The sequence below is a fragment of the Elephas maximus genome, chromosome 13 (assembly GCF_024166365.1).
Source record: "Elephas maximus indicus isolate mEleMax1 chromosome 13, mEleMax1 primary haplotype, whole genome shotgun sequence".
Taxonomy (NCBI): Eukaryota; Metazoa; Chordata; class Mammalia; order Proboscidea; family Elephantidae; genus Elephas; species Elephas maximus.
Window position 1 is genome coordinate 68,611,242 of NC_064831.1, and position 27,052 is coordinate 68,638,293.

At 57.3% G+C, this 27,052-nt stretch overlaps 1 protein-coding gene across 2 annotated transcripts in view; it reads right to left on the minus strand.

The window, feature by feature from the left end:
- Window positions 1-2,162: 2,162 nt before the first annotated feature.
- Window positions 2,163-27,052, minus strand: part of ADAMTS7 (ADAM metallopeptidase with thrombospondin type 1 motif 7) — a 48,426-nt gene continuing 23,536 nt past the window's right edge. Inside the window, exons 9-24 of one of the 2 annotated variants that reach the window (XM_049852834.1) lie at window positions 20,228-20,372; window positions 19,465-19,557; window positions 18,992-19,137; window positions 16,984-17,153; window positions 16,446-16,579; window positions 15,216-15,336; window positions 13,674-13,918; window positions 13,263-13,404; window positions 12,023-12,149; window positions 11,369-11,582; window positions 9,659-11,050; window positions 8,168-8,320; window positions 7,318-7,491; window positions 7,092-7,238; window positions 5,728-5,890; window positions 2,163-2,422 (exon numbers count right to left, since the gene is read on the minus strand). In XM_049852834.1, the coding sequence (XP_049708791.1) occupies window positions 2,265-2,422; window positions 5,728-5,890; window positions 7,092-7,238; window positions 7,318-7,491; window positions 8,168-8,320; window positions 9,659-11,050; window positions 11,369-11,582; window positions 12,023-12,149; window positions 13,263-13,404; window positions 13,674-13,918; window positions 15,216-15,336; window positions 16,446-16,579; window positions 16,984-17,153; window positions 18,992-19,137; window positions 19,465-19,557; window positions 20,228-20,372 (3,724 nt within the window). In that variant the 3' untranslated portion in view covers window positions 2,163-2,264. Of the gene's footprint in view, window positions 2,423-5,727; window positions 5,891-7,091; window positions 7,239-7,317; window positions 7,492-8,167; window positions 8,321-9,658; window positions 11,051-11,368; window positions 11,583-12,022; window positions 12,150-13,262; window positions 13,405-13,673; window positions 13,919-15,215; window positions 15,337-16,445; window positions 16,580-16,983; window positions 17,154-18,991; window positions 19,138-19,464; window positions 19,558-20,227; window positions 20,373-27,052 lie in introns of those variants that run through there. The other variant, XM_049852835.1, reaches the window with a different exon arrangement.

The following is a 27,052-nucleotide window of genomic DNA, read 5'->3' on the forward strand; positions in this document are numbered from 1 at the left end:
AAATCCGTATAGGGGGGCCTGCCCCACGCTGTTCTGCCTGGTCAGAGGGGTCAGCTGCTGAGTGTGGCCCAGAGCTCACAGGCAAGAGATGGAGATGAAGGCCTAAGCTTGGGCCTCTGTCACCAGGGCATATGCCCTTGGGCCAGCACTTTCCCTCTCAGAGCCTCAGGCTTCTCATCTGAAAAGGGAGCACCCTGATGGTTAAATAAGGTACAACTCAGAAGTGAAGAGCAGCTGGGCACACCAGCACTCCCATTACCACTGGTGGGCAGCTGCTTCCTGCTTCTACCCGCCATCACTCCATGAAGGGGCAGGTTGGGACAGACTGGCTGCTGACTGGCTTAGCCTCTGATACTGTTTCTTGGTCTCAGTCCCCAAGGAGTGATTTTCAGTGTCTCCCCACTCCACACATACCTGACCCTCAGTGCTGGCCACAGGGCCCGGGCCCTCGTACGCACAGACTCAGGGCCACCATCTCTGTTATGTTCTGAGAATGGCCTGCACCATAGACTAGAATGCACTTGGTGTCCCCTGGAGCTGGCCCTGGACCTCTGAACCTGTTTTTCCTGCTTGGAGAAGGGGAGTAAGACTTTCCAGAAGCAGGACTTATGAAGAGGATGTAAAAGATCCGGAGTCCTAGGCTCACAGCCAGAGAGGCTAAGAGGCAGGGGCCTGAACAGGCAGGGGCCACTTCCTAAGTAGGAGCTGGGAGGGGGAGGACAGTGTCCAGCCCCTTCCTCAGCCTCCCTATCCCAGCCCTGGCCAATCCCCTGGGGCTGGTGGGTGTTGGAGGGTGCCACACCAGACCCCCCACCATCCACAGAGGCAGGGCTCCGAGTAGTTAAAGCACCTTCATGACTGTCTGCTTCCTGGCAACCCGGGGCAGCATGGGCTGCAGATATCACCCACGCTCCCTGCCCCCTGACCAGCATAGGCTCCTTCCTAAACCCTCAGCACAACGGCCCCATCAAGTAATGCAGGTAACCCCATGCCCACTGGACAGATGAGGACCAGGTGGGCCCAAGCAGCCAGGCTCTACAGTAGCATCAGACCAAACCTTGCACCAGAAGCTGCAGGGCCAAGGCATGAACTGCTTTTGGCACTCCCCAGCTCGTGTGGGCAGATCTGCCTGGCAGGGACAGGCCTGCCAACCTTACAGGCCCTTCAGTTTTCTCATCTGGGCCTTTCAGGCTGGGGTATTCCCCATGGTCTGGCTCCATGGGACTAGATTTTGCAGGTGGGGAAGGGACCGTGGATGGGCAGGTGCCAGGCAGTTGGACCACGGTGCTTTTGAGTCCTAGGCCAATGTAGCAGAAGCCTGGTGCCCGAGGTTGGAAATGAGGAAGGGGCCACCATGAATCAGTCATAGCTGAGACCAGCTCAGCCCTGTCCCCGAGCATGGAGGAGAGGAAGGGATAAGTGGAGACAAAGAGGGGCACATGGCTGGCCAGTCTGTCCCTTCCTCCACCCCCATCACCCCCAAGGAAGACCCGGAAGTCCCAGACCCCTTCACCACTACCCCAGGGGCAGTCCCAGCTGGTGACAAGCAACAGGCCTTGCTGCTTGGGAGCTGGAGGGGGAGGGGGCCCAATCCCTAAGGAACTCAGAGTGGAGGAGTCGGGGTAAGGGCTGGGGGGCTGAGCAGGGTGACACATTAAGTATAGGCTGTGGAAGGAGTGTGAGCAGAGACCACCTCCCCGCCGGCCTGTGCCAAGTTGTATCCCTTCCCAGAAAACCTGCCCCCCATTATCCAATTTTTTGAGACCCTGCAGATAGCACCTCCCCCAAGAAGCCATCCTTCACTTCTGACTCTCCCAGCCTTCCATGCCTGTGAGGCCCCATTCTCTTTGGGTGGATTAGTTTGCTCCTGTTGGCCCTGCTAATCTTGCTCAGAGAAGCAAGGAAAGGGGCTGCTGAGGCCCTCTCGTGGTGGAATTTCAGACAGACGGACGGGCGGGGTAAGGAGTTTCTACTTGAAAGTCCCCAAATCCAAGATGAAGCCAGGCTGTGGTTTGGACCAGTACATGCTCATTTATGGATAATAATAATTATTATTATAATAATTGTTACTCAGACTGTTAAAAAAATACCTTTTCTGAGGGGAATGGGGCCCCCAGCCTGCGCCTGGGCAGGGGAGCAGGGGTTAGCACCATTAGGGCGCGAGGATGGGGCTCCACCGCAGCCCGTGGTGAGGCGCTGAGGTCCGTGAGTCAGTGCGTGAGTTGGTCTGTGTGTCCTGGTCCGGCCACAGGCCGGGATGCGGGTCAGCGACGGGCGACCCGCTGATGGCCGCGGGAGGGGGCGCTGCGGCCAGGTGGGGGACAGGAGCGGCAGCACTGGGTGCGGACGGTGGCCAGCTGGCAGCGGCCGAGCAGGCGCAGTGTCTCGCAGAAACCGAAGGACAGGCGATCCTGCTCGCAGCCTACAGGGGAGGGGCAGGTCAGGATAGGCGGGAGGGAACGGCCAGCCTGTGCAGCACCCCTAACCCGCTCCCACCCACACCCTGCGCCCTGGGGCTTCCCTGGGCTTTTACCTGTGCCATGCTGCCCAGTCCCCCAACAGCCTTAGGGGGACTGCAGCAGCCGCCTCCAGGGCACAGGCCTCCCAGTGTCTGCAGGGAGTCCTAACAGCCCTGCCCCACTGCCCTTGACCTGGGCCCACCAGGACTCTGGAGCCACACTGCACTGCTTAGGTTCCAAAGGAAAGACCCCGAGACCCAACTCCTGACCACCTCAGCTGCCTGTGAGACACTGAAGTGCCTGCACTGGCGGTGGCCCTACCCCAGTCCTTCAGGTCAACTTAGGCCCCTGCCAGCCCGCAGCAGTCTCTGCCCCTACCTCTCCTACCTCCCCCCTGCTCAAGTGCCCCTGTCCTGCCAGACCTCAATGCCTACCTCCAGCCACTCAGGCCTTTCTCAGCCTCAGCTTCCAGGTCACAGAGAGACAGAGTCCCATCGGCCAGGCCGGCCCCCTCCACCCTCACCTCTCAGCTGGGCATTGAGGCCCAGAGAGCCAGCAAGGCCCTGGCAGGGACCAAGCCCGTGCTAGGCGGTGGGGGGAAAGCTGCAGGCTGTGCTTGTTGGACTGAGGCTTGGCCTGGCCCCCCTGCCCTGTGGTTATTGGAGCTATTTTTGGGAAGTGGCTTGCTTCCAGCCTCCTGGCTTTGCTCCCACTGCTGCTGACAGCCCCCAGCTGCCACCGTGCCTGCTCACTGCAGCCCAGACCTCCTGAGGCGGAGCAGCAGGAGGGCAGCAGGCCCGGGACATCCCCAGGGGCTAACAGAGGGCACGAGGCAGCAGGCAGGTCTCCAGTCAAAGCTCTGCTCTCTGAGGGCACCTCCCACCCCAGCTATGGAGGCAGCTTTACCTACACATCTGCAGACCTGTGTCCTAGCCCTGTTGCGTGACCTCGGGGCAAGCTTCCAAACCCCTCGTGCCTCGGTTCCCTCCTCTGTAAATAACCTCCAAAGGCGAACGGATGTGGTGATGCTGTCAGCTGCCTCACCGGTGACCACACACCCTGGAGCTTCCAGGCTTTCCAAATGCTCTAGTACTCAGCCATCAAAACATCCTGGAAGTTCTAGAATCTCAGGGCCCTCTCCCAGCTGCCCCTTTACCCTTCACAGGTGGCAGAAAATTCCTCACATGGGATCATTTATAGTCCAGACACCTGACCATCCCAACACAGGCCCCTCCCTCCAGCCCACCTCCAGCCCAGGAGACCTTGTGGTCCAGGCCTATCCACAAGGGCCCAGGGGCCTCTGTTCCTGATCTCTCTCTCAGCTCCCAGGTGTCCCCCTCAGAGCCCTGACAGGCAAGTACTTGGGGCAGCAAGAGGTACTCTGAGGTGCGTGCTGAATGAATGATGAGGGCAGGGCGGCCGGCTCAGGGCTGGTGGCATCTACACTGGGCCCTGAGGGGAGGGGATTGGAGGCAGGAAGTTACCCCAGTGAGAAGCAGGGCAGCAAGACAGTGCCACTCTGCATCTGGGGGCTTGAACACTAGCAAGCGGCCATCTAAGATGCATCAATTGGTCTCAACCCACCTGGGGCAAAGGAGAATGAAGAATACCAAGGACACAAGGTAATTACGAGCCCAAGAGACAGAAAGGGCCACATAAACCAGAGACTACATCAGCCTGAGACCAGAAGAACTAGATAGTGCACGGCTACAACCGATGACTGCCCTGACAGGGAACATAACAGAGAACCCCTGAGGGAGCAGGAGAGCAGTGGGAAACAGACCCCAAATTCTTGTAAAAAGACTAAACTTAACGGTCTGACTGAGACTAGAAGGACCCCAGTGGTCATGGCCCCCAGACCTTCTGTTAGCCCAGGACAGGAACCATTCCCAAAGCCAACTCTTCAGACAGGGATTGGACTGGGCAATGGGATAGAAAAAGATGCTGGTGAAGAATGAGCTTCTTGGATCAAGTAGACACTTGAGACTATGTTGGCATCTCCTATCTGGAGGGGAGATGAGAGGGAAGAGGGGGTTAGAAGCTGGCAGAACGGACACAAAAAGAGAGAATGGAGGGAAGAAGCGGGCTGTCTCATTAGGGGGAGAGCAACTAGGAGTATATAGCAAGGTATATATAAATTTTTGTATGAAAGACTGACTTGAGTTGTAAACTTTCACTTAAAGCACAATGAAAATTTTAAAAAAGTGCCGCTCTGGGCCTGGGTGAGGGCTGCCAAGGAGCCAGTGGCTGGTAGAGACAGCCATGTTGGGCAAGGGGGACGAAGCAAACTGGGCAGATCCTGGAGGCCCTGAACACCGGACTGAGGGCCATGGACTGTCCTAGGGGTGGGGCAGACAGCGAAGACGCACTGGAGCTGCTGTGTTCAGGGCACAGCGCTGAGCCTCTGCTTCCGTTGGCTGTACCCTGGGGGTCAGACTGGCAGAGGCAGCCCCAGGCCCATTCCCTAACTTAGTGTGAGGGAAAGCGGGAGAATGGCTGGGAGAGAAGCCAGCTCTTCCTGAGGCACCTCCCAGGTGCCTCCGTGGTGCTGGGCCCCTCACCCAAGGCCTCACTCTTCTGTCCCCACCACTACCCCGAGGATGGAGTGTCAGCTCCTTTATGCAGAAGGAAGTGGTGACCAAGGCCACACAGCTGGCGAGGCGGCCCAGGTGTGAGTTCAGGGCCACTCGGATCCCCATGCTCAGCACTGCTGGGGGTGGCTTGGGCTGCAGGAAGGAAGTGTGTGTGTGTGTGTACACGCATGTGTCCAGAGCCACCTCTGGCTCAGGCCCTTCCCGTCAGGAGGACTCAGCTGGCCAGGAAGCCGCCAGGACCTGGGAGGGAGGCCCCATCCTGTGGCTCCACTGCTTATGCTGGGCAGCCCGCTTTGGCCAGGGAATGGACAGGCCAGAGCTGGGGGTGGAAGCCCACCCAGGCTAAGCCTTCACACAGTGTCGGAACATCCCCGGCCTGGCTATGAGGAATAACTGAGGCCCAAAGGGAAAAGAACTTATGCCCGAGGTCATACAGCAGCTTACACTTTTCCCCGGAGGCCAGGAAAAGCTGCCTGTAGGTGCCTGTGTGGCTAAGACCCCTCTGGCCCTGATTCCCAGCACAGTCCCAGTGTCTGTGTGGCACGTGGCCCCTGAGGCCAGACCACAGATGGAGCTGACCAGTGCTGAGGGTGGCAGTAATTTGATGGCCCCCCCTTTCCTACCATCCTCCTGCCCCCCCAATGCTTGCAGAGAGCAGGGGTGGGAGCACTCACGTGGGGGCTCTGCAGGCTCACAGTCCTGGGTGCCACACGGCCGGGAGCTCTCCGGCCAGGCCTCGTGGCCACACTGGTCGCTGTCTTCCTCAGGCAGCCCCGTCTGGGTGTTAACACACTTCACCAGGCGCCGCTGGACGCCACCACCACAGGGAGCCGAGCACTGTGGGAGTAGGGAGGGGTCATGACCCTGCCTCAGCCAGGTCTTGGGATGGGGGCACCCCTGGGGCAGCCGCCACCTCCGCCACCACCACCTCTAAGAAGCCTTCCTGCTGCCCTCACCCCTTAGAGCCTCCTTGGAGGGGCTGCTCCCTTGGGCAAGCCCCAGCCAGCCCTGTCCCTGGAGCCCACTTGGGGTTTGGATGGCAGGATTTGCACCGGCAGGGTTTGGGGTGGTGGGGGGCATTCCAGGTGGGGCACAGCGGCTCTGAGAGCAGGGAGAACCCTCCCAGCCACAGGAGTCGGGTTGGGGTATGGAGCTGCCAGGCTGGTGTGAGGGCTCCATGATGGAGCCTTGATGCAGAGATGTGGACAGATATTGCAAGGCCTGAGTGACCACGTGAGACCCTGCCGAGGGGGGTGGGCAGTGGAGTGAAGGAGGCAGAAAGCATCCCACTCAGGGCTGGCCATCCTGAGTCAAGCTTTGTTCTCATTCAGCTCTGATATTTAAGCCTAAAATGAAGTTTAACGTGTGCCAACATTTGCCACCCATGTGCCAGGCCTATGCTAAGTGCTTCACTGGGTTACTTCCCTTAGTCCTCAGAAGCTCCCCCACCGGCTGTTCCCATTTCATAGATGAGAAAACAAAGGCCTGGCAAGGCAAAGCAACCTACCCAGAGTCACTCAGCTAACCAGTGGGACAAGGACTCCAAGGCCCAGCTCAGGACACAAATCTGAGATTCTCTTGGCCTCAAACAGTCCTGGGAGTGGCTGTGGGGGGCACAGGCCTGGCAGGAAGGAGTTCTGCCCACCCCATGATCACCCTTACCCAAGGCCATGCTGGCCCCTCTCCTACCCTTTCTGACACACTGGCTTTTGTTCAGTTCCCTGAACACCCTGAGCTCAGGGCTTTGCACTTGCTGTTCCTTTATCCCTGCCCTTCCCAGCACTGTCTCCTCCTTCAGGCCCCCTTCTCAGAAGGCCTTCCCTGCCTTGAAGCACATGTCACAGCCTGTGGTGCGTCCACTTCTTTTTTTAGTCTGTTTCTCCTGGCAGGCTGTATGCTCCGGCGGGGCGGGGACCTCGTCTGGCCACCACCGTATCTGCAGCCTGGTGCACATTCCACACTTGACAACTCATTGTTCAAGGAACAAACGACCTCCCTCCAGCGCCTGCTGAGCACCTGCCCCCAGTCCTCAGCTCACCTGGCCCCAGGGCCCCACCACCCACTGGGTGCAGGGGTGGGTGTTGCAGGGGCGAGTGGTATTGGGTCTCAGCGCCTCCTCGCAGAGGCCCGGCTCTGGGCAGGTCACCAGACGCTGCTGCTCACCACCACCACAGGCCTCAGAGCACTGGTGAGACAGGGAAGGGTCAGGACATGGCCAGGGTCCGAGGACGCCCCCCACCCCATCCTGGGCACCCAGGCCTCACCTCCCTCCAGGAAGAGATGTACCAGCTGAGGCAGGGCTGGGCCCCGCAGGGTCGTCGGGCAGGCGGCTTGGCAGGCCCGGGCTGGCAGTGGAAGGGCCGCAGTGGCCGTTGGTCCCTGGTGTCCACACACTGCACGTCCCGCACCGAGGCACCTCCGCCACAGCTTCGGGAGCACTGGGGGCCAAGGGACAGACAGGTGACCCAGGGAGGGATGTGGCAGGGCAGGCACTGAGCCATCCCCTGAAAACTCGTTGCCGTTGAGTTGATTCTGACTCCTGGCAACCCCATGTGTTACAGAGTAGAACTGTTCCATAGGGTTTCCTTGGGTGTAATCTTTATGGGAGCAGATTGCCAGGCCTTTCTTCCCCAGAGCCAGTGGGTGGGTTTGAACTGCCAATCTTTCAGATGCCTGGGGCAAAGCCTTAAAGAGCCCAAGAAGAGACCAGGGCCAGCCCAGACAGCAGAGCACCATTGCCAGGGCTGCCACGAGATGGGACAGATGGAAAGAGAGGGACAGAGAGGGACAAAGGTGAGTCAGTGAGAGTGAAACCTAGAGGGGTTGGAAAGTAAAGTACAGAGAAGAGGATACAGCCAACAGGAGAAGGGGCTTGGAACAGTCAAATCAAAGAAATAGAGATTCAAAGACTCAAAAGAGATTAGCAGTTAAACACAATAAAGTACAAAAATGTGGAGTGTGGAGCCCTCCTCTGCCCTTATTGGGGGCTGCTGCTGATGCCGGAACAGAGGGCCAGCCACGGAGACCCCAGGGATCCACTCCATGTGCCCCTAGGCCACCTGTCTTGGCTGCATCCTCACTTCTGCCCTCCCCCTAGCTGATCGTGATCCGCACCTTGCTCCAGTTACCGGTGTGCCAGGCAGCACAGGGCCGCAGGTGGCAGCGGCGGGCAGGCTGGGGCCGGCCAGCAGGGGCGCAGTCCTTCTCCTGGCCAGAGCTGCAGCGCACGGGCCTCCAGACGGCACCCAGGCCGCAGGTGGTGGAGCACTGGGGGGAAACGGGGGGAGAGGCCTGTGAGGACTGGGCAGGTCCTTGCTCCCTCTAGCCCCCTGCAGCCAGGAGACCACCCCATCAAGGTGAGTGGGACTTTGGCCAAGCCAGGGCCTCAGTTTCCTTACCTGCAAAATGGGCTCCTCCACCTACCTCCCAGGGAGACTGTGAGGATGAAAAGTCAACCCCCAACCCCAGTCACTAAGTGTCCCTTCTCACAGGGTGAGAGGAGCCTAATGAGCCTCATTGCTTCCCAGAGTCCCTTGGGAAGGAAGTCTGGGCTCTAGTCCCAGAGGCCAAACTGCAGGGTAACCCTGGGCAAAACCTGCCCTCTCTGGGCCTCAGCCTGCTTCTCCCCGTCCCCAAATTAGGCTCTGAAGAGAAAGAGCTCTCTCCTTATACAGTAACAATCTGGAGGCCTGGGGTGGGGCATGTGGAGTCACTGAGTGGTGCAAATGGTTAACACACTCAGCTGCTAATCGAAAGAGTGAATGTTCAAGTCCACCCAGAGGCACCTTGGAAGAAAGGCCTGGTGATCTACTTCTGAAAAATCAGCCACTGAAAATCAGCACAGTTCTATTCTGACACGTGGGGTCGCCATGAGTCACGATCAACTTGACAGCAAGTGGTTAACTGGGTAGGGCGCGGACCCCTTGCAGGCCCCCCGACAAAGCAGGTAGAGCCATTGAGGGGACGGTGAGATGGAAGGGTCAAGAGCAGCACCTGAAGGAGCCAGGCTGAGCCTCAGGGAAGAATGGTGGAGTCAGGCAGCTTCAAGGAGTGGGGAGCTCGCCAGGCAACATGACTTCATAGGCACCGAGGGCAGGGCTGGGTCCTAGGTCAAGTGAGAAGATCTTTCCCACAAACAGAGCTGTCTGGATGAGCTCCTCAGCTCTAGGGGTGTGCAAGCTAGCGTGTGAGAAGGGTGCCTCAGGCCTCCCAACAGAGGGGGCGGTCTTGCCAGCTGGCCCTAGGAGACTCAGATTAAAGGCTTTGGATCTGCTCCTCCTGGCTGCCCCTCATGAATACCTGCACTCAGGGACAGGCCTCTGGGGCTTCTGCACAGAGACAGAGCCAGGTGGGCTGCCCCCCTCTCCCCCACCGCTCACTTGGGTAACTTAAGTGTGACGAGGCAGTAAACTGGGCCTCTAGCCCTCATCAGCTTCACCCACCTCACAGGAACTCCACCCACCACTGTCGGTTCCCTAATCTCAGGAATCCCTGCACCCCTGGAGGCAGGAAACAGGGCTCGTGTCTTGCTCACTTCCACATGAGGAAACTGAGTCACAAGGTGCTGCTCACACTGCCACACACCCAGACACCCGTGCCACTTGCCTCGCTCCAGCTCCCCACTTCCCAGCTGGCATTCTTCACAGCTGGCAGGTTCGCGCGGGGCCCCTCCTCGGCCAGGCTGGGCTCCAGGGGCTGGGCCACAGGGGCTCTGCTGCTGCTGGCGGAACTGCCCAGAGCTGGCGTGGACAGCAGCATGGTACTTGGGGGCGCCTCAGGGCTGGGGGGCTCAGGCTGCCCTGAGGGTTCCGGGTTCAGGGTGGTCACCCAGGGCATCTGCTCTAGGCCAGGCAAGGCTGTCGGAAGGACGGTCCCCAGCACTGCTGGCATCTGCAGCCCCCGGGGAGCTGGTCCTGAGGCTGAAAGGGTGGGAGTCCCTGGCTCCAGGGGGCCATCTCTGCCCAGGGTCCCTGACGGAGTGGTTGTGGGAAGAGGGGGAGGAGCCGTCCCCACAGTAGTAAGCCACAGCTCACCGTCTACCGGCCCCAGGCCACCCTCCAGAGCTGGGTCCGGGGCCACAGTCCCTGCTGTCCATAGCTCCAGCACGTCAGGACTAGGAGAGGAGCGGATGGTGGTGGTGGAGGACAAGGAGCGCAGCGTGGTGCGAGGACTTGGGGGCAGAGGGGGCACTCTGTGGCCTAAGGCCTCCTCATCATCCTCAGCAACTTCATTGGTCCTCTCCCACCATGGAGAGGGTGGCTGGCTCTGGCTGTCCTCCCACACCGGGAACTCATTCTGGCTCCCTGGGGCAACAGGTGTCCCCATGCCACCGACTGAAGCAGTGGGCCAGGGCAAGCTAGGGAGCCCAAAGTCCGGGGCCCCAATGGGGGCATCTTCCTCAGACAAAAAATTGGCCAAGAGGTTCCCAGGGGCCTGATCCAAAGGTGGGGACAGGGAGTGGCCAGCCTGGCTGGGCCAAGGGGCAGGGAGCCCATCTCCCAGTCCTGGAGGCTCAGTGGCAGGTATGAGGGTGCTCGTGGGGGGCTCAGTGGGATTGCTCGGGGGTAGGGGCATGCGCTCCCCTATGCCCACCCGGTCTGGGTCCAGCTCCTTAAGGGGATCGTAAGACAGGTCCTCGTGGAAGTTAATGAAATTATAGTCATAGTAGAAGTCATCAACAAACACAGGCCCCGCAGGGCCCAGCTCCAGGTCCTCCTCCGCGATGGCATTGCCCATGCTCACCGGCTCAGGTGTCGACTGGGGCACAGGGCGTGGGGCCAGGCGGTGGGGGATGAAGTCCACCTCATTGAAGAGTTCCCGGCTGGAGGCGCCACTGCCTGAACCTTCTGGGTCCAACACGTCCAAGGGCCATGGACAGGGCCGCAGAGGGCAGGCGGCCTCACTGGCTGGCCGCTGGGCCTCATCACAGGGGGCACCAGTGTCATTGGTGCACAAGACACGTCGATGTTGAGTGCCTGCCCCGCATGTCACTGGGCACTGCAGGGGGAGATCAGGGTGAGGGGCTGGGACATGGCGGAGTAACCTCCCACTGCCAGACAGCACCGTGGCAGAGGCCTCAGCCAGCCTTCTCTGGCCGTGCCCAGCTCAGGGCCCTGGCTCGTTGCTATGGCTGCTAAGACATCCTGGTCCCGGAGGCTTTGGGCACAGGGGCTGGACCCCGGGGTCCCCCAGCCTCCCTCCCACCCATGGTGCTAGGCAATAAAGGCCCCATGAAGGCTCTTTCTGCCTCCCTGGAACCCAAGACAGTGCAGCTTGGGTGCACCTGTCCCGGCCCCCTCCCACCCCAACACTCACCTGAGACCAGTTCCCAACAGCCCAGGTGGCGGGACAGGGCACGTCATGGTTGCAGGGGGTTTTGGCGGGGGGCTGGGGCAGGTGTTCACAGGCATGCGGCTCCAGGGCACTCTGCTCATCCAGCCCCACGCTGCGGATGCAGTGCACCATCCGGTGGGAGAGGCCCCCAGGACCACAGGAGCGGGAGCATGGCTGCCACTCGCCTGCCCACCACCTGACAGGGGGGCACACAGGTGACATCAGCATGGGCTCAGTGGGCTCACAAGCAGGGAGGACCAGGCCAGCCTCCCAGGCGCTCAGGGTTTGGGCAGGGTCAGGTCTGAGCCCTGGATGATTCCAGAGCTCCAAGCCTAGGTTGGTGCCCTGCCCCCAAAGCCTGGCAGTGTGGCATAGTCCCCATTGCCCAGGAGGCCTGGGTTCAAATCCTGCCACCCTCACCCCAGGGGTCCTGGGGAAGACTCAAGACCTGTCAACATCCAGAGCCCCAAAGAGGAGGTGACAAGGGGGAGCCTAGGCTGGGGTGGAAGGCAACCAGGGGTTGGGGGCTTCAGTCTTGGGCAAGAGCCTGCCTCGTTCTACTCCTCCCTTTTGATGTGGAGGTCTGCGGCAGGACAGGACCAGACGCTCGGGAGCAGTGGTGATAGTGGTGCTCACCGGGCTGGGCATGGGTCCTCACTGCACTTCCTCTGGCGGTCATCGGGTCGGTCCAGGGGGTCACAGTGTCCCTCGTCCACGGGCCCTGCCTGCCGCTCAGTGCAGTACACGCTCTGCCTCTGAATGCCTGGGGAGGCCACGGGGGTTCAGTCTGGGCCTGCTACCCATGATGCCCCCTGCCCAAGCCATCCCAACCTGACACTTGGCCATACCCGGGGGCCTTCCCAGAACAGGGATATTCAAATGTCTCTGGCCCAGATTCCTGATCTTGAGATCCCTGGACATTGAGGGTCAAAGATGGGGAGCCTGAGGGGCAGAAGGGGGAGAGGCTGAGGGGTAGGGAGAGGGAGAAGAGCGAGCAAGGGTTAGACGGCTATAAAAACCCACTGCCATCAAGCCAATCCTGACTCACAGCGAACTTGTAAGACAGAGTGAACTGCCCCACAGGGTTTCCAAGGCTGTCATCATTACAGAAGCAGACTGCCAAATCTCTCACAGAGTGGCTGGTGGGCTCGAACTGCCCACCTTCCAGTTAGGAGCCAAGAACTTAACCAGTCTTCCACCAAAGCTCCTTTCAGGTTGCTATACATTTTATAAATGGTTAAAAGAAATACGGAAATGTGACTGGGCCATTGGCCTCAGAGGCTCATGGGCTGGGTGGGAAGGTCCTTGTCACATCCCAGCCTCCCTCTTCCCTGCCCCTGCAGCCTTGGCCTTACTGCTCTTCCTGTGAGGCAGAAGCCCAGAGAGCAACAGACTCTGGGTCTCCCAGGAGGGGCTGGGGGCCCCAGGGAGGAAGGGTCCCCTGGGAAGCCCTTCCTCCAGGTAAGAGCTGGAGAAGGGGAATGAGCCCACCCTGACAGGTGCCTTCAGGTGAAGGTACGGGAAGGAGGAGCCAGATATTCAGAATGGAGCAGAGACATAGGCCCCAGAGCCCCCAGACCTGAGCAATGAGCAATGAGAAGAGATGGGAGAGAGAGCCAGTGCCTTTCTGAAGACAGAAGGATAACAGCTGAGACATACTCAGCACCACCATGAGCTTTGCTTGCCTTATCTCATGTAACCTCCCAGTGGCCCCATGAGACAGGGGCTGTTGCTATCTCCATTTTCAGACAGGGAAACTGAGGCTCAGAGAAGCAAAGTTCCAAGCCCATGGTAGCCCAGCAAATAAGCAGGGAGCTGGGAAATAAAGCTGGGCACCCTGCCCAGAGACAGCCCCTGTGTCTGCTCCCCTTCTCACCTGTGCCACAGGTGACTGTGCACTTCGTCCAAGGTCCATAGTGCCAGGAGAACTCGGGCAGCTGGGCTTTGTCGTGGCCATCCGCCTCCCGGTGGATGGTGTACTCATAGCGCACCCCCGGGTTGCTCTCCTGGAACAGTAGCTGGGGAAGGCAGGTGAGGGCCCCATGAGCACAAGGTGTCCTCCCCACCTGCCCGGGACCTGCCACCCAGAGTAACCACCCTAAAGGAGCCAACCCCAGACCACCTCTGAACTGGGGTTATTCTGTGGGGACATTTTAGAGATGGGCAGAGGCCTCAGCAGTAGAGCCAGGCTGTATGATTGTGCGAGGGCTTACACTCTGCCATGGGGGGCTGGGTCTGAGAACCCCATCTCTGCTCCACCCCACCCCAGACCTCAGGAGGCAGGCACCTGGATCCAAACAGGCTCGGCAGTGGGGCCTGGGGACGTGAGGTTCTCCCAGTTGCCTCTGCGGGCATATGTGAAGGTGGTGCCCGCCACCTGGTAGTCCCCATTCCACTGGATGGTCCAGCCACCGTTGAGGAAGTACTTATCCGGGTCCTCGCTCCGCAAGGCCAGGAAGTTGGCAGCCTCGGCCACCTCCTCGATGCGGATCTCACGCGCGCCAGCTGGGATCAGCCCCACGTCCACATACCCTGTTATGAGGAGGTTGTGCAGAGTCCTCAGGGTGGGAGGGGTGGCTGTTCCCCGCCATTTTCCTGAACTTCTCTTCCCGCTTGCCCCTTCCTGCTTATGCCCGATTCCACCATTAGCTTCAGATTCTGAGATCTCCCAAGAGGCAGATGCTCAGATCAGTCCTAAATTACCAAACCCTCAGAAAAGCTCCTCAAACCCTGCCCCCGTGACCCATGCTCCGTTAATCCTTTCCTAGAGGCCTTGGCTGGCCCTTCCCTGGTCTCCTTGTCACAAGGCTGCTTGTCATACCCGGGTCCAGTATGATCTTTCAAAAAAACCAAACTGACTGGGACATCTTCCCCACCTACATGGCCTTTTTCTTTTCCTTCATTTAGGGAGCACCCACCACATACCTGGCACTACTCTAAGCACTTTACACAGGTTAATGCAAGTGTTAACGGCCCTATGAGGTAGGTACTACTGTTATCCTAGGGGAAACTGAGGCACAGGGAGGTTAAGTAACTTGCCCGAGGGTCCTGCTGGGATATGAACCAGGCTTCAGGGTCTGTGTTTTTAACCTCACGGTGTACTCCATCTTCCGGATGAAATCTAAGCTTCTTGACCCGGCATTCAAGGCCCCCACAGCCATGCTACCTTCCTTACAGGCTCCCAGACATAGCACACTCTTCTTGCCTCCAGGTGTAGGCACAGTTGTCTCCCTTTGGAACACTCCTCCCTATTTTGTCTGAGTCCTTTATGATTCAGCTCAACTTCTGCCTCCTCCAGGAAGTCTTCCCTGACCTCCCCAGGTCAGCACCTTCCTCAGTGCTCCCAGCCCCCTGGGCCTCTCTCCACTGCATTTGTCTACCAAGGGGTCACTGTCTACTTTGTCACCCTGTCAGACTGTGAGTTCTTCACCTCCGTGTCCCCACCAACTACCATTCAGTTGACATTTCAGCAATGTACACAAAACAACCCGAGGCAAGGGACTGGAGCTGCGGGGGCGGGGAGCGGGGAGGGGTCTCTGAAGCTTTGTAAGAAGACAATACCCTGCTGAAAGGGCCAGGGATCACCCACAAGCCTGGCTGGCTCAGCCTGGGTCCCTGGGGCAGGGGGTTCCCATGAGGACAGGTCTCCGCATCTGGGATGAGGTACCCCTCACTCCCACAGGGCGTCTGGACCAGGCAAGAAGGCTTCCCTGCTTCCCATCTCTAGCCTGGGTGGGGATCACAGTGCCAAGGGGAAGGGCTTGGGGGAGATGAGAAAGGGGTGGCTAGGGCCCAGAGCACCCCCACCCGCCAGCTGTCCCACCCGTACCCAGGCCCTCCGCCTCCTCAAAGGTCTTGCTCACGGTGTGGCAGGTGGAGCCATTCCCATGGCATACACCGCAACGGTCCTCCACGGCACCTGAGTCAATCTCGAAGTCGCAGCCAACATTCTGTAACACATCGGGGGGAGGAAAGGCCCCTTGTGCTGGGCCACCGGCTGCCAGCCCTCTCCTGGCCCCCAGCCCCAGGGGTTTGCCAGGGCCTCAAGGACAGAGCTCTGGAGTAGAGACTGGGAGCCCTTGGCTCTGGGCCCTGATCCACTGCAGTTGTGTGGTGTGACCCCAGGTGAACCCTTCTCCGAGTCTCAGTTTCCTCAGATGTGAAATGGGGAGATTAATCTGTGAGGATTGCATGGAACAAGAGATGGGAAAAGTTTTATAGAACACTATGGCGGGCAGGACAGCTGGTAACCATGGGCTCCTGACCAGTGTGTTTCATGGATTTTCCAGAAGCAGGATTCAAAGTCAAAGGCACTTGGGATTGGCACTTTCCGTGCTGGTCCTCCTGAGGCCAGTCCTCGAAGCCCCCAGTGGCTTCATTGGTTGGAAACCAAAAACCAAACCCATTGCCGGCAAGTCAATTCTGACTCATGGGGACATTACAGGACAGAGTAGAACTGCCCCATAGGGTTCCAAGGCTGTCATCTTTATGGAAGCAGACTGCCACATCTTTCTCCCACTGAGTGGCTGGCAGGTTCGAACCGCCAACCTTTCGGTTAGCAACTAAGCACTTAACCACTGCGCCACCAGCGTTCCTTTCATTTCTTGGAAGCAGGGACAAAAAGGGAGGTGCGGCCACCACAATTACCGGAAATAATAAGAATTGCTACCAAATGCCAGCTGGAGCCAACCTTTTTCTATCAAAGAGGAAACAATTGCCTGGAGTCATCCAGCCAGCAGGAGGCAGAGCCACTGCTGGGCTCAGGTTTCCTGGATGTGCAGGCCTGTGGGGAGAAGCTGTGGCAGCATGTGGGAAGGTGGGGTGCAGAAGTAGGAGCTGGGGGTATGAAGCCAAACTGTGAGGGGTCTCAAGAGCCAGGGGAGAGCTGGGGGCTTCGCCCTAGAAGTGACAGAAGGCCATCAAAGGCTTCACTGGCAGGAACCAGGAAGCTCATTGGTACAGCCTGGGAGATCAGGAGGGGCCCAGAAGAGGACCTGGTGCTGCCAGGCGGGTTGGGGGCAGGCGGTGCTGGGAGAGCCCTCTTCCTATCCGGGCACACCTTGCAGATGCCGTTGATGCAGAGGTCACGGCTGGCCCGGCCCTGGTAGCAGGGGGTGCCGTCGACCACGGCGTCCCGCAGCTTCTCAGCAAAGTACTCATTCAAGGGCCGGCAGTGCAGCTCGCAGGGGTTCACTGGGGGCCCAAGTGGAGGAGCCATCAGGGACAGCCAGGGCAGGCGTCACGGAGGTCTCCAGGAAGACCCCACCACAAGCATCAACAACAGGCCAAGGGGGCCCAAGTGGAGGAGCCATCAGGGACAGCCAGGGCAGGCGTCACGGAGGTCTCCAGGAAGACCCCACCACAAGCATCAACAACAGGCCAAGGGTCCAGAACCACCATGCAAACATGCCGGAGGCTCCAACTGGACTGGTAACTATCTGCAAGCTAGGAGTGAGCAGCAGCCCCAGGGCACAGGGGGAAAGAGCCCAGGACTGGGGAGTGGGGACAGAGCCTCCTGCCTGTACCACTGGGTGACCTTGGGCCCACAAATCCCCACTGCTCTGGGCCTCATTCTCCCCACAGGCATTAGGACTTACCGTCATTGACCACAGGCACCCAGGTGTGCAGCTGGCCCTTGTAGAGCATAGCATCAAAGTGGCTGCACTGGACATGGCGGAAGGAGGGATGGCCGGGCGGACAGGCCTGCAGGTTGCACAGGCGGAAGCGCTTACGCTCGCCCACACAGTATTTGCCCTTGTATTTGGGCCTGTGGGGAGAGCCAGGTGGGGGCTGAGTGAGTACACGGTGAATACACTCGGATCCAGGAGTAGGCCCTCAGAGTGAGCAGCCTCTGCCTGCATCCCTAACACCCAGAGACTCCTGCCACCCACCTTTGCTCACACTGTTCTCCCCTCTTGGGCTGCCCACCCTCTGGCTCAAACAGACACCTCCTCCCTACTCATAACAACCTAAAGGAAGGTAGCAGCAGAAAGCCTGGGCTCTGCCCTCAACCTGCTGTGTGACCTTGGGCAAGTCTTCGGCCCTCTCTGGTCCTCAGTTTCTGCATCTATAAAATGGGTTGGGACTGCCTCTGCAGAGGGCTGTTGGGAGGTTGGAACAAGCTTCAGATGTGACCAACACTGGCTGGAGGGGTTCCTCCAAGTCTCCAGCCCATGAGACCCAGTGTCCCGATGAGCCCATGTGCCAGTAGACTTGTTCCTGGTGGCAGCACCTCAGCCCAGGTCAAAAGGAAGCCCTTGCCGAGAGGTCCGTCCCTGAGCACGGCACCTGAACCCCACCTACATCTGGGCCTGTGTTGCTGTCCCCACCTCAGCTCAGACAGGTAGGCCAGGGGGTCAGGAGGGGTAGAGGCCAAAGTCTGCCAAGAAAAGGCCCAAGGAGGGGCTAGTTATGAATCCCATGCCCACCCAGGGGCAGCCCAGTGACGAGGGGTTCAACCAAAAGAACCAGTAGCCCCAGTCTATGGCACTGCCGGCCTCCACACCTCACTGGATCTGCACCTCAGATGGGGAAACTGAGGCCCAGAGAGGTGCAGTCACTCATCCCAAGTCACATAACCATCACCTCAGTGCTGCCCAACCTCTCAACTGCCCCCAACCTCATCTCAGACCCAGGTTGTACCTCTGAGGCTGCTAAGCAGTAACTTTTTTTTTTTAAACTTCTTTGTTTAAAATTAAATAATATTTTGGATTAGATATAATTATTTTTCATTTTCAGTACACTTGTCTCTTGTGGTACCTTTTTTTTTTTCCGAAATTATACTGGCCCTAAAAAGACATTTATTTTTCATCAGGAGCTGTTGAGCTTAAAGTTTACCGCTTTTTTTTTTTTTTTTTTAATTGTAAAAGTACATATAACACAACATTTGCTAAGGTAACGTTTTTCATGTGTACATTTAGTGCACCGATTACGTTAATCATGTTGTACAAACATCACCAATATCTATTGCCAAATTTGCCATCGTTCTAAACAGAAACTCACTGCCTCCTAAACAACGACCCCTCGCTTCCCCCTCCCTTCGCCTCTGGTGCCCACTAATAAATGAGGCCTCACACATTTAAGCAGCAACTACTTGCTGAGTACTTACTATAGACTAGTCTCTGTGATAAATGCCATACCTGCAGTAACTGCATTTTCCCCTGTCCACAGCTCTCTTAGGTGGGCTGCATTGCCCGACCATGCAGGTGAGGAAAGTGAGGCTCAGAGAAGGTTTGGAGAAGGCCCTTGCCCCAGAGTAGAGAGGGGATCTGAACCCTGAGAATTGTCTCAGGTCCAGGGTCTAAGCTCTTAACCAATGCCCTTTCCTGCCACCCTCCAGCCGGCTGTTGCTTTGTTGTATGGCCTCTGATGAGTCCCTCCAGTCTTTGGGCCTCAGTGTTCCCATCTCTGCAATGGGGTCAGCAGTAGGGGCCCTGTCAGATGCCAGGACACCCCCCTGGGGGGGGACCCAAGGCGGCTCTGGGCACTACAAGCTTGGCCTCTCAGAGTGGAGGCTGGGACAGAGCCAAGATCTCCCCCAGTTGTTTGCCTCTGCTTGAAGCCCTAGATCCCATTCTGCCACAGGCCCCCTGGGCCCACACTTACACAGGCTGTGTGCACTGCCGTTCGGTGCTCTGCACGCCCACACCACAACTCCGTGAGCAGACGGACCAGGCACTCCAGCCAGACCAGCTGCCATCCACAGCCTCGGGCCGGAAGCCCACAGGAACACATTCTCCATTGAGACACCACTACAGAGAGAGAGGGCAGCCCCACCCCAAGCCTATCAGTCATCCTCACCCTAGTGAGAATGAGGTAGGCAGGAAGACCTAGAGAGGGAGGGTCAAAGAGGTGGGCAGCCCCACACAGGCATCCAAGACACAGGCCTCATGATGGAACTGAGCAGGGAATGAAAAAGCCCACATGCTGCCTGTCCTGGCAGATCACAGGGACTCAGGCCAGAGAGGGCTGGGAGTGCTAAAAGCACAAGCCAGTCTGTGAGCTAAGGCTGATCCCATGGCACAGTGGCAAGTCTGGCCCCCACCTCCCACCACAAGTGGGCTGAGGGCATCCCCTACCTTCTTCTCCCCACACCTGGTACCATCCACAGCTGCATCCAGCTTGGAGTGACAGGTGGTCCCCACAGAGCACCAGAGAGTGTGGCAGACATTCTGCGAAGAGGAGGGCACGGCCAGACCCTCACCCCCTCCCCAGTGCAGCCACCCACCCTGCCCCCCCACCACTGCCCCCGAGGCTCCTGGGCACCCCTCCATGGGACTGGCACATGGGGGAGGAGGTCTGCAGACATGAAGACTCCCAGAGGCCCCCACTTGACTTCTGTTTCTACTCCCTCTCCCACCCATTTGCCTTCTGACTGGGTGGTGGTATGGGGAGCCCTGGGTGGGGCCCTGAGGCTGGGGTTTGCTGCTCAGAGCTGTGGCCTCCAGCCGATCTACAAGCTCTCGAGCAGGAGCCCAAGCCCACTTGCCTGGACAGGTGTCCATGAAGCTGTGGGGCCTTTGCCCATGCGCATCAATGTAAGTGACCATCCCCAGGACCCCACCGGGGCTTTTATTTCCCCTCTTTTAGACATCAGCTGTAGGAAGGAGGAGGGACTTGACCAAAGCTCTGCAGTTGGTAAATGGTTGACCCAGAGTTCGGGCATGGGTCTGTGACCATCCAATCTGAGGCTTCTTCCATAGGCTACTCCGTGTCTCCGTGAGCAGACTGAACCCAGGGCTGGGCAGGGTCCCTCCAAGGTTAGTGTCCCCAGGCTGGAAAGGACTGTCCCCTGAGTCCTTCTGCCTGCAGGGCCACACACATCCCTCTGCCCGCACTCACGTCCATGTCATCACAGAAGGTGGAGTATGCCCCATACTGCAGACGGCATTGGTGGCTCACATCATAAAGGACACCGGGCAGCACTGAGGGAAAGTCGATGACATCCTTGGTGGGAGGGTCATCCAGGCACAGGCCCCATCCACGGCTGCAGAGATGGTACAAGAGGACAGGGTGAGGGACCACCTGTGACCCAGGGTGAGGGGCAGCCAGTGAGGCCCATCAGGGTGGCCTCAGTGGCACCAGGAGAGTATGCGAGCTGAAAATGGGTATAAAGCCCTAAACTTGCAGGAAAATTCCAACATCTGCCTCCAGCCTCGACTCCATCCCCCAGCCTCCTGGCCTCTCCCACCTGGCACTCCAGTGCAGCTGAACAACTCACCCCCACTGACCCCCACTGTCAGGCCTTTGCACACGCCATTCTCTCGAGCACGTGCTTCGCTCCTCCAACTCTACCTGCTGAAGGTCTCTCTCCTCAAGATCCAGCCCAAGGGCCTTTCCCCTAGAAGTCCCTCTGGACCATCAAGTCCTCAAGTGGCCCCTGTGCCGAGCCCCTGCAGCCTCCCCACAAGCCCAGGTCCTGGAGCTGGGCCATCCCTGACAGGGATCTGGAGAGCATCACAACACAGTTGATAAAACACAGGGCCTAGCATGGCCCCGCCCCGGGCTGAGACCTAGGGTCATCTGTGGAAGGACCAGAGCCTGAAAGCAGCCCCCACACAGTTGCCAACCTGAGAGAGCCCAGGGGTACCCCTGCCGACCCCTGGGGCTGCCCTCCCTGCCCTGTCATTCCATTACTGACTGCTGTCTTCCTCCAGCCTGCAGGCCCTGGCAGGCCCTGGGGAACCAGGCAGACACGAGCTAGGCACAGTCTGTGTCCAACCCAGACCCCTGCTGATGTCCCACCTGAACATAAGGCTGCCCACATGCTGCACCAGGCAGGGAGCCAGGAGGCACAAGGGCCCCGGTGGGGCCATCCCAAGCCCAGCTTGACAGCCTCTGCGCTAGCTCACTCTGTGAACCTTTTGAGTGTGGCCATTGCCTCTGGGGCCGGGGCCATCTGTGCCCTTGCTGGGCCCAGGCAAGCACCAGTGCAGCAGTATTTTGGAGCTTGAGTGCGCTGGCCTGCTGGCCAGCCCTGTCCAGTGCTCCGTGTAGTCCTGAGGGGATCACAGGAGGATCTGGGGGAAGACCCTCGGGCTGGGGGCCAAGGATGGGGCAGGCCTGGGCAGGCAGCAGGCCCCAGGCTCTACCCAGAGCTCAAGGAACAAAGCTTTGGTGACTAGGCTCTTGCCGAGGGCCCTGGGCCTCCTCCTGGAATCACTCGAACCTCCTGTGCTGAGGAAACTGATGGCTCCACATGGGTGTGGGCAAATGCACAGCTGTCGTATCTACCCCTCTGGCCCCAGACGACCACGGGCCAGGCTGGCTGGGGGTACTGAGCGGGCCCCTCTCATATGCTGCTCACAATACCCTGGGCAGAAGTCTATTATTACCCTGCCCTTAGATGCGGGGCCCAGAGCGGCACACCTCTGCCCCGGGTCACACAGGAGGGGGCAGTGGTCAGGACTTGAAGCAGGCCCAGGCTGCAGCGTCCACGCTGCATCCACTCTCTGGGCTGCTCTCAGTGTGGGGCTCTTCTCGCCCAACCATGGGCCTGACCTGAAATACTTCACCCTAAATACCAGTTCAAAAACATGCCAGTGACCAAGGAGGACAGAAGCTGGCTGAATGGACATGGAAATACAGGGTGGAGAGAAGGAGCATGCTGTCTCATTAGGGGGAGACCAACTAGGAGTATATAGGAAGGTGTATATAAAGTTTTTTTGAGAGACATACTTGATTTGTAAACTTTCACTTAAAGCACAATAAAAACTTAAAAAAAAAAAACACGCCAGTGAGGTCTAGCGGGGAGAAAGTGGAGTGTTTCATGTGCCCGCCTCAGCTGGGGGCTCCGGGGCCTACACTCTGAGGCAGAACAGCGTGCACTGAGGCTTCCTCTCTCCCTCTGGCACACCACAACTCACAGGATGCAGAGTGGGGGCACTCACCTTGCCTCTGACTCAGACTGGCCTGGGAGCCACTCTGAGGGAGCTCTTCTGACTTGGGGTTCTGAGGGTGAGGACAGCTCAGGCCCCATCCCTACCTGGGCCTCACACCAACACCCTGGGCAGAAGTCTATTATTACCCTGCCCTTAGATGCAGCCCCAGAGCGGCGCACCTCTGCCCCAAGTCACACAGGAGGGGGCAGTGGTCAAATCCCAGCCCTTCCGCTTTCTGGCTGGGACCCAGTGCCAAGGTTTCTGTAGACCTGCTGCTGGGCAGCTGGAGTGACAATGACCCATAGAGCCCATCCTGTGTGTGAGTGGCAAGTTGTGGGGGATGGGGCGGCCCTCACAGGATCTGCCACCAGAATCAGGGCTACATCAGGCCCAGGTGCTGACTGAAGAATCAAAAACTTGAGTTCTTTTCCCCTTCTCCCCCAGCTGTGGATGCTGTGTGACCTGGGACCACCCCTCACCCTCTCTGGGCCTTCACATCCGCATCAACAAAAGTCTGAGGTGGCCTGTGTGATCCCCAAGCTGCAGAGGTATAAATAGCAGCATCTACTTGGGAGAAGTCACACGGGCAGCCGGCGGTCAGCCCTTCCTTCCTCGGGCCGGCTCCCTGCCAGGCCCCTCACGCTGCCGACAGGCTCCCAGATCCCCAAGCCCGTCAGCCCTTCCCCTTGGAAGGCGCCTCCTCGCTCTAATTATATCCGAGCTGGGCGGCCCCACACTGGTCAAAGGAGGCAGTGGGCAGCTCCAGTGGGCAGTCTCACTCACCCCACATGCATACAAGTGGACTGCCAAGTGCTGCTGCCACCTGTGGGAGGGCCATGAGCTCAAGCCCCCTTCATCCTGGGTTGTGGTTGGGGAGCCTGGGGTGGTGGGGGCTCAGGCTGAAGTGAAATCAGTGGCGACCTGACACTATCTCTGCCTGCCTCTCTCCCTGCAGAAACCCCGGCGGCAAGGGCAGCAGTGAGCAGAGTGCTCCCCCAAGCCCCACCTCACCCCTCTCCTCAGGGTCACTTAAAGCAGTTCTCAGCACCAAAAGGCTCTTCAGGGCAAACCTCTTGGACTGGTAATGCCCATAAGCCCTTAAAAGCAAACTTGTTGGCTTTAAGTCGATTCTGACTCATAGCAACCCTATAGTGCAGAGTAGAAACTGCCCCACAGGGTTTCCAAGGAGTGGCTGGGGAATTCAAACTGCCGACCTTTTGGGTAGCAGCTGTAGCTCTTAACCGCTATGCCACCAGGGCTCCAGTAATGCCCATAGGCTCCGGAAACTTCTGTCCGGCCACACGACCATGTCTTGAGGATTCCTCTAGCCTTTAACCATGCCATGCCCTCCACCTAGAACACACTTCTTCCCCAGGATACTCCAAATTGGCCTTTAGAGGGCAGCTCCGAGGTCCCTCCTCAGAGAGGACGTTCTTGGAGTGTTTCCTGACTGAGGCCGGCATCCCTCTCTGGATTCCTACAACTCCCACCGTGCTGTCTGCCACAGCGCCAATCACCCTGATTGTCACATGTCTGTCTCCCCCCAGTGAGGGCTGTGAGGGCCACGAGGGCAGGCTCCCCGTCTGTCGTTGTTTATCACCGTATCCCTAAGCACAGGGCCTGCTGCACGCTGGGGCTTGATTAATGTTTGTTGATATAGCAAGAGCCTGAGTTTGAGACCAGGCTGGGATTCAGTCATGTCTGGTTGTATGCAGCCTGATAAACATCTGTTTATAAGAGTCTGAGGAGCATTGGGTCCAGTGGAGCCAGTAGGATGGTCTGTGAGGGCCTTCGAGACTCGCCTGGCCCCAAAACGCTGCCTAACTCCACATTATGGCCCCTTTTTCACCTATGACTCTTGCTCTTTCTGCCTCCAGCCCTGCTTGGGTGGGCCCAATTTCTGGCTCCTACCTCACCTCCAATGAGGAGGCTGAGAGCTAGGGGGCTGGAAGACAGGCTGGTGCCATTCTTCCCATCTGAGCACCCCCTTTCTTGGTCTGAGCACCCCTCTCCTTTCACCTTGTTCTAGGACCTTCGATTCTTCCTTGCCTGACTCCCAAGACAGAAGATGCTCAGGGAGGTGAAAGTGCTGGACCCACCTTGGAGAGGGGACATCCTTCTTCTTCCCCCGCACCCTTCAGTGGTGGGGCACACAGCTCTGTCTTGGGAAAAGTCCTCCATCCTGCTTAGAGCCATGGCTCTGGGAGGCCCTAGCTGGCCCAGGCTCTCGCTCTCCCCTCCCACTCTCGCCCCAGGCCCCGAGCCAAGTCCATCACGCATTCCAGGAGCTGAATGAGGACAGAGCCCCATCTGTCCGTCTGTCAGGGTGGTAGGCAGCACCCTGGATGGGGCCTCTAGGAAGCTGGCACAGGCAACAAGCCTGGGGATGCTGTGGGGGCAGCTACTGTTCTGATTTTCCAGCCCCTTTCTAGGGGAAGAGACACACCCTTGGGGCTTTTTTCAACCCTCCTCTCCATCCCAACTGGTCGTGCAGTGGTTAAGAGCTCAGCTGATAACCAAAAGATCGGCAGTTCGAATCCACCAGCCTCTCCTTGGAAACCCTATGGGGCAGTTCCACTCTGTCCTATATGGTCACTGTGAGTCAAAATGACTCAATGGCAATGGGTTTTCTCCATCCCCATGGCCACTTCCCTCGTTTGGGTCCATGTCATTTATCACTTGATAGTAGGGGAAATAATAATCACCACGTACTTACCATGTGGTAGGTACTGTGCTAAATATTCACGTTTTCTCAGTTAATCCTCATAGCAAACTCATGAGGCAGTTCCATCAATGTTCACATTTCTTGAGGCTTAAGCGATAGTGTAACTTGTCCAGCCAACACGAGTGGAAGCCTGAGCCAGAGTTCAGGTTCTTAACCACCAAACTAAGCTTCCCTGCTTCCAACCCCACTCCCCACCCCAGAAATACCTTTTTTAGGCTGTATAAGAGCTGGAGTCCTTGCTCTTACATCCACAATGGACTGGTCACACCCCTGCTTAAACCCCATAGTAAGTATATTTCTAGAAAAACATGGCACATGAAGCAAACAGATTCATCTCTATTCCCTCCCAAAACCCCACTATGATGACAGTAAAGAAATAAACAAGGCATAAATCCACATAGACTAAGGGTAAAGGAGAAGTGATGATGGCAGATGAAAGATGTCAACAAAATTCTAGAAGCTGGAAAGCAGATGGAAACTGACTTGGTAGAATGGAAAAGGCTGAGAACCAAGTGCCTGAGGCAGAACCCTGGAAAGGCTCAGGATTTAGGGTGCCAGAGGGCCCTGTGGATCTGGGTATCAGTGGAGCTGAGGATGAGAGTGTCACTGAAAGTCTGTTTAAGAACTGGTGGAACCTGGAATCCCCTCCCCGGCTCTGCATGACCAGGTGACACCAGCTCCCTGCCTGAACGAGGGCTGGGGGTTACTCCCTAAAGAGGGTGGACCAGGAGAATCTGACCTGGGGACACAAGACACAGCTGGGGCTCTGAGGTGAAAGGGCCTACAGAGAAAAGGGGGACAAATGAAAGTCTACACAATGAAGAGAAAGATCCCTGCCAAGCCCCTTCCCCATTTGGATGCCAGAATGCTATAGCCAGGCTTACACTCTTCCAGGAAAAGACTAGAAGGTTCCTCTGCGGGAAAACAAAATCATCAGAAAAAAATAACTTAGACGCTGATATTTAAAGATCTCCCAAAGAAACAGCCCTGTCCTGGCCCAATCCCTCAACAGTGACACAGAGAAGACCTGCCTAAGTCTGGTGTCTCGGTGCCTTCTTCTTATGTATGAAATGCAGAAAAGACATTTTAAGGAAACCTTTAACATGAAAGAAAGAGATTTTTTTTAAAAACCTCAAAGGAAGAGAAAGCCATCGCAGGAAGCAGAAGAAAAAAATAAAACCTCAGGAAGATAAGATACTGTACCCATGAAACAAGAACATGATAATAAAAAGTACTTAGAGAACAAGAAAGTTTAAGAATTTAAAAGTACAACAGAAAAAAATTTTTTTTAATTTAATAGAATGGTTATAATGTAAAGATAAGGATGTCTCCCAGAAAACAGAGATTGAAAAAAAAAAAAAAGTTTAAAAAAATAAGAAAATGAAAGGATAGCTGAATACTAAGGATTCCAGAAAGAGAAAATAGAAGAATTACCAAATAAATAACACAAGTCCATTTCTGAAACCCAAATGACAGGTTTCAGAAATGCCCGAGATGATAAATAAAAATAGATCAAGGCACATAATTGTAAAATTTCAAAGAGAGAGAAACTTTGAAAGCATCCAGATTTTTTAAAAGGTCACACACAAAGGCTTGGGAATCAGAATGGTATGAGACTTCTCAAGGGTAATGTCGGAAGCTAGAAGACAATGGTAAAATGCCTTCAAAATTCTGAGGGAGAATTGTAACCTAGAAGTCAATATCGAAGCAAATTATTAGGTGTAAGGGTAGAATAAAAACACTTTCAGACATGCACACCAACTACCTCCAAGCACTCCTTCTCAGAAAGCTACTTCAGGATGTGCACCACCAAAACAAGGCAGTACATCACCCCACCCCCCCCCAAAAAAAGTAGCATGGGATCTAGAAACAGGAAGGTCCTGCGTAACAACAATTTCAGCGCAGGTCTAGAAAGCATCCAATTTAGAATGGAACAGAGGACAGGGAAGTTGGGGGTGGGGGAAGATCCAGGGGTAAAAAAGGCAACTGTTAGATTATCTGGTAGGAATTACCTTCTGGAAAACAGGATTATGAGACATTTTATAGAAACTGTTGAAGGAC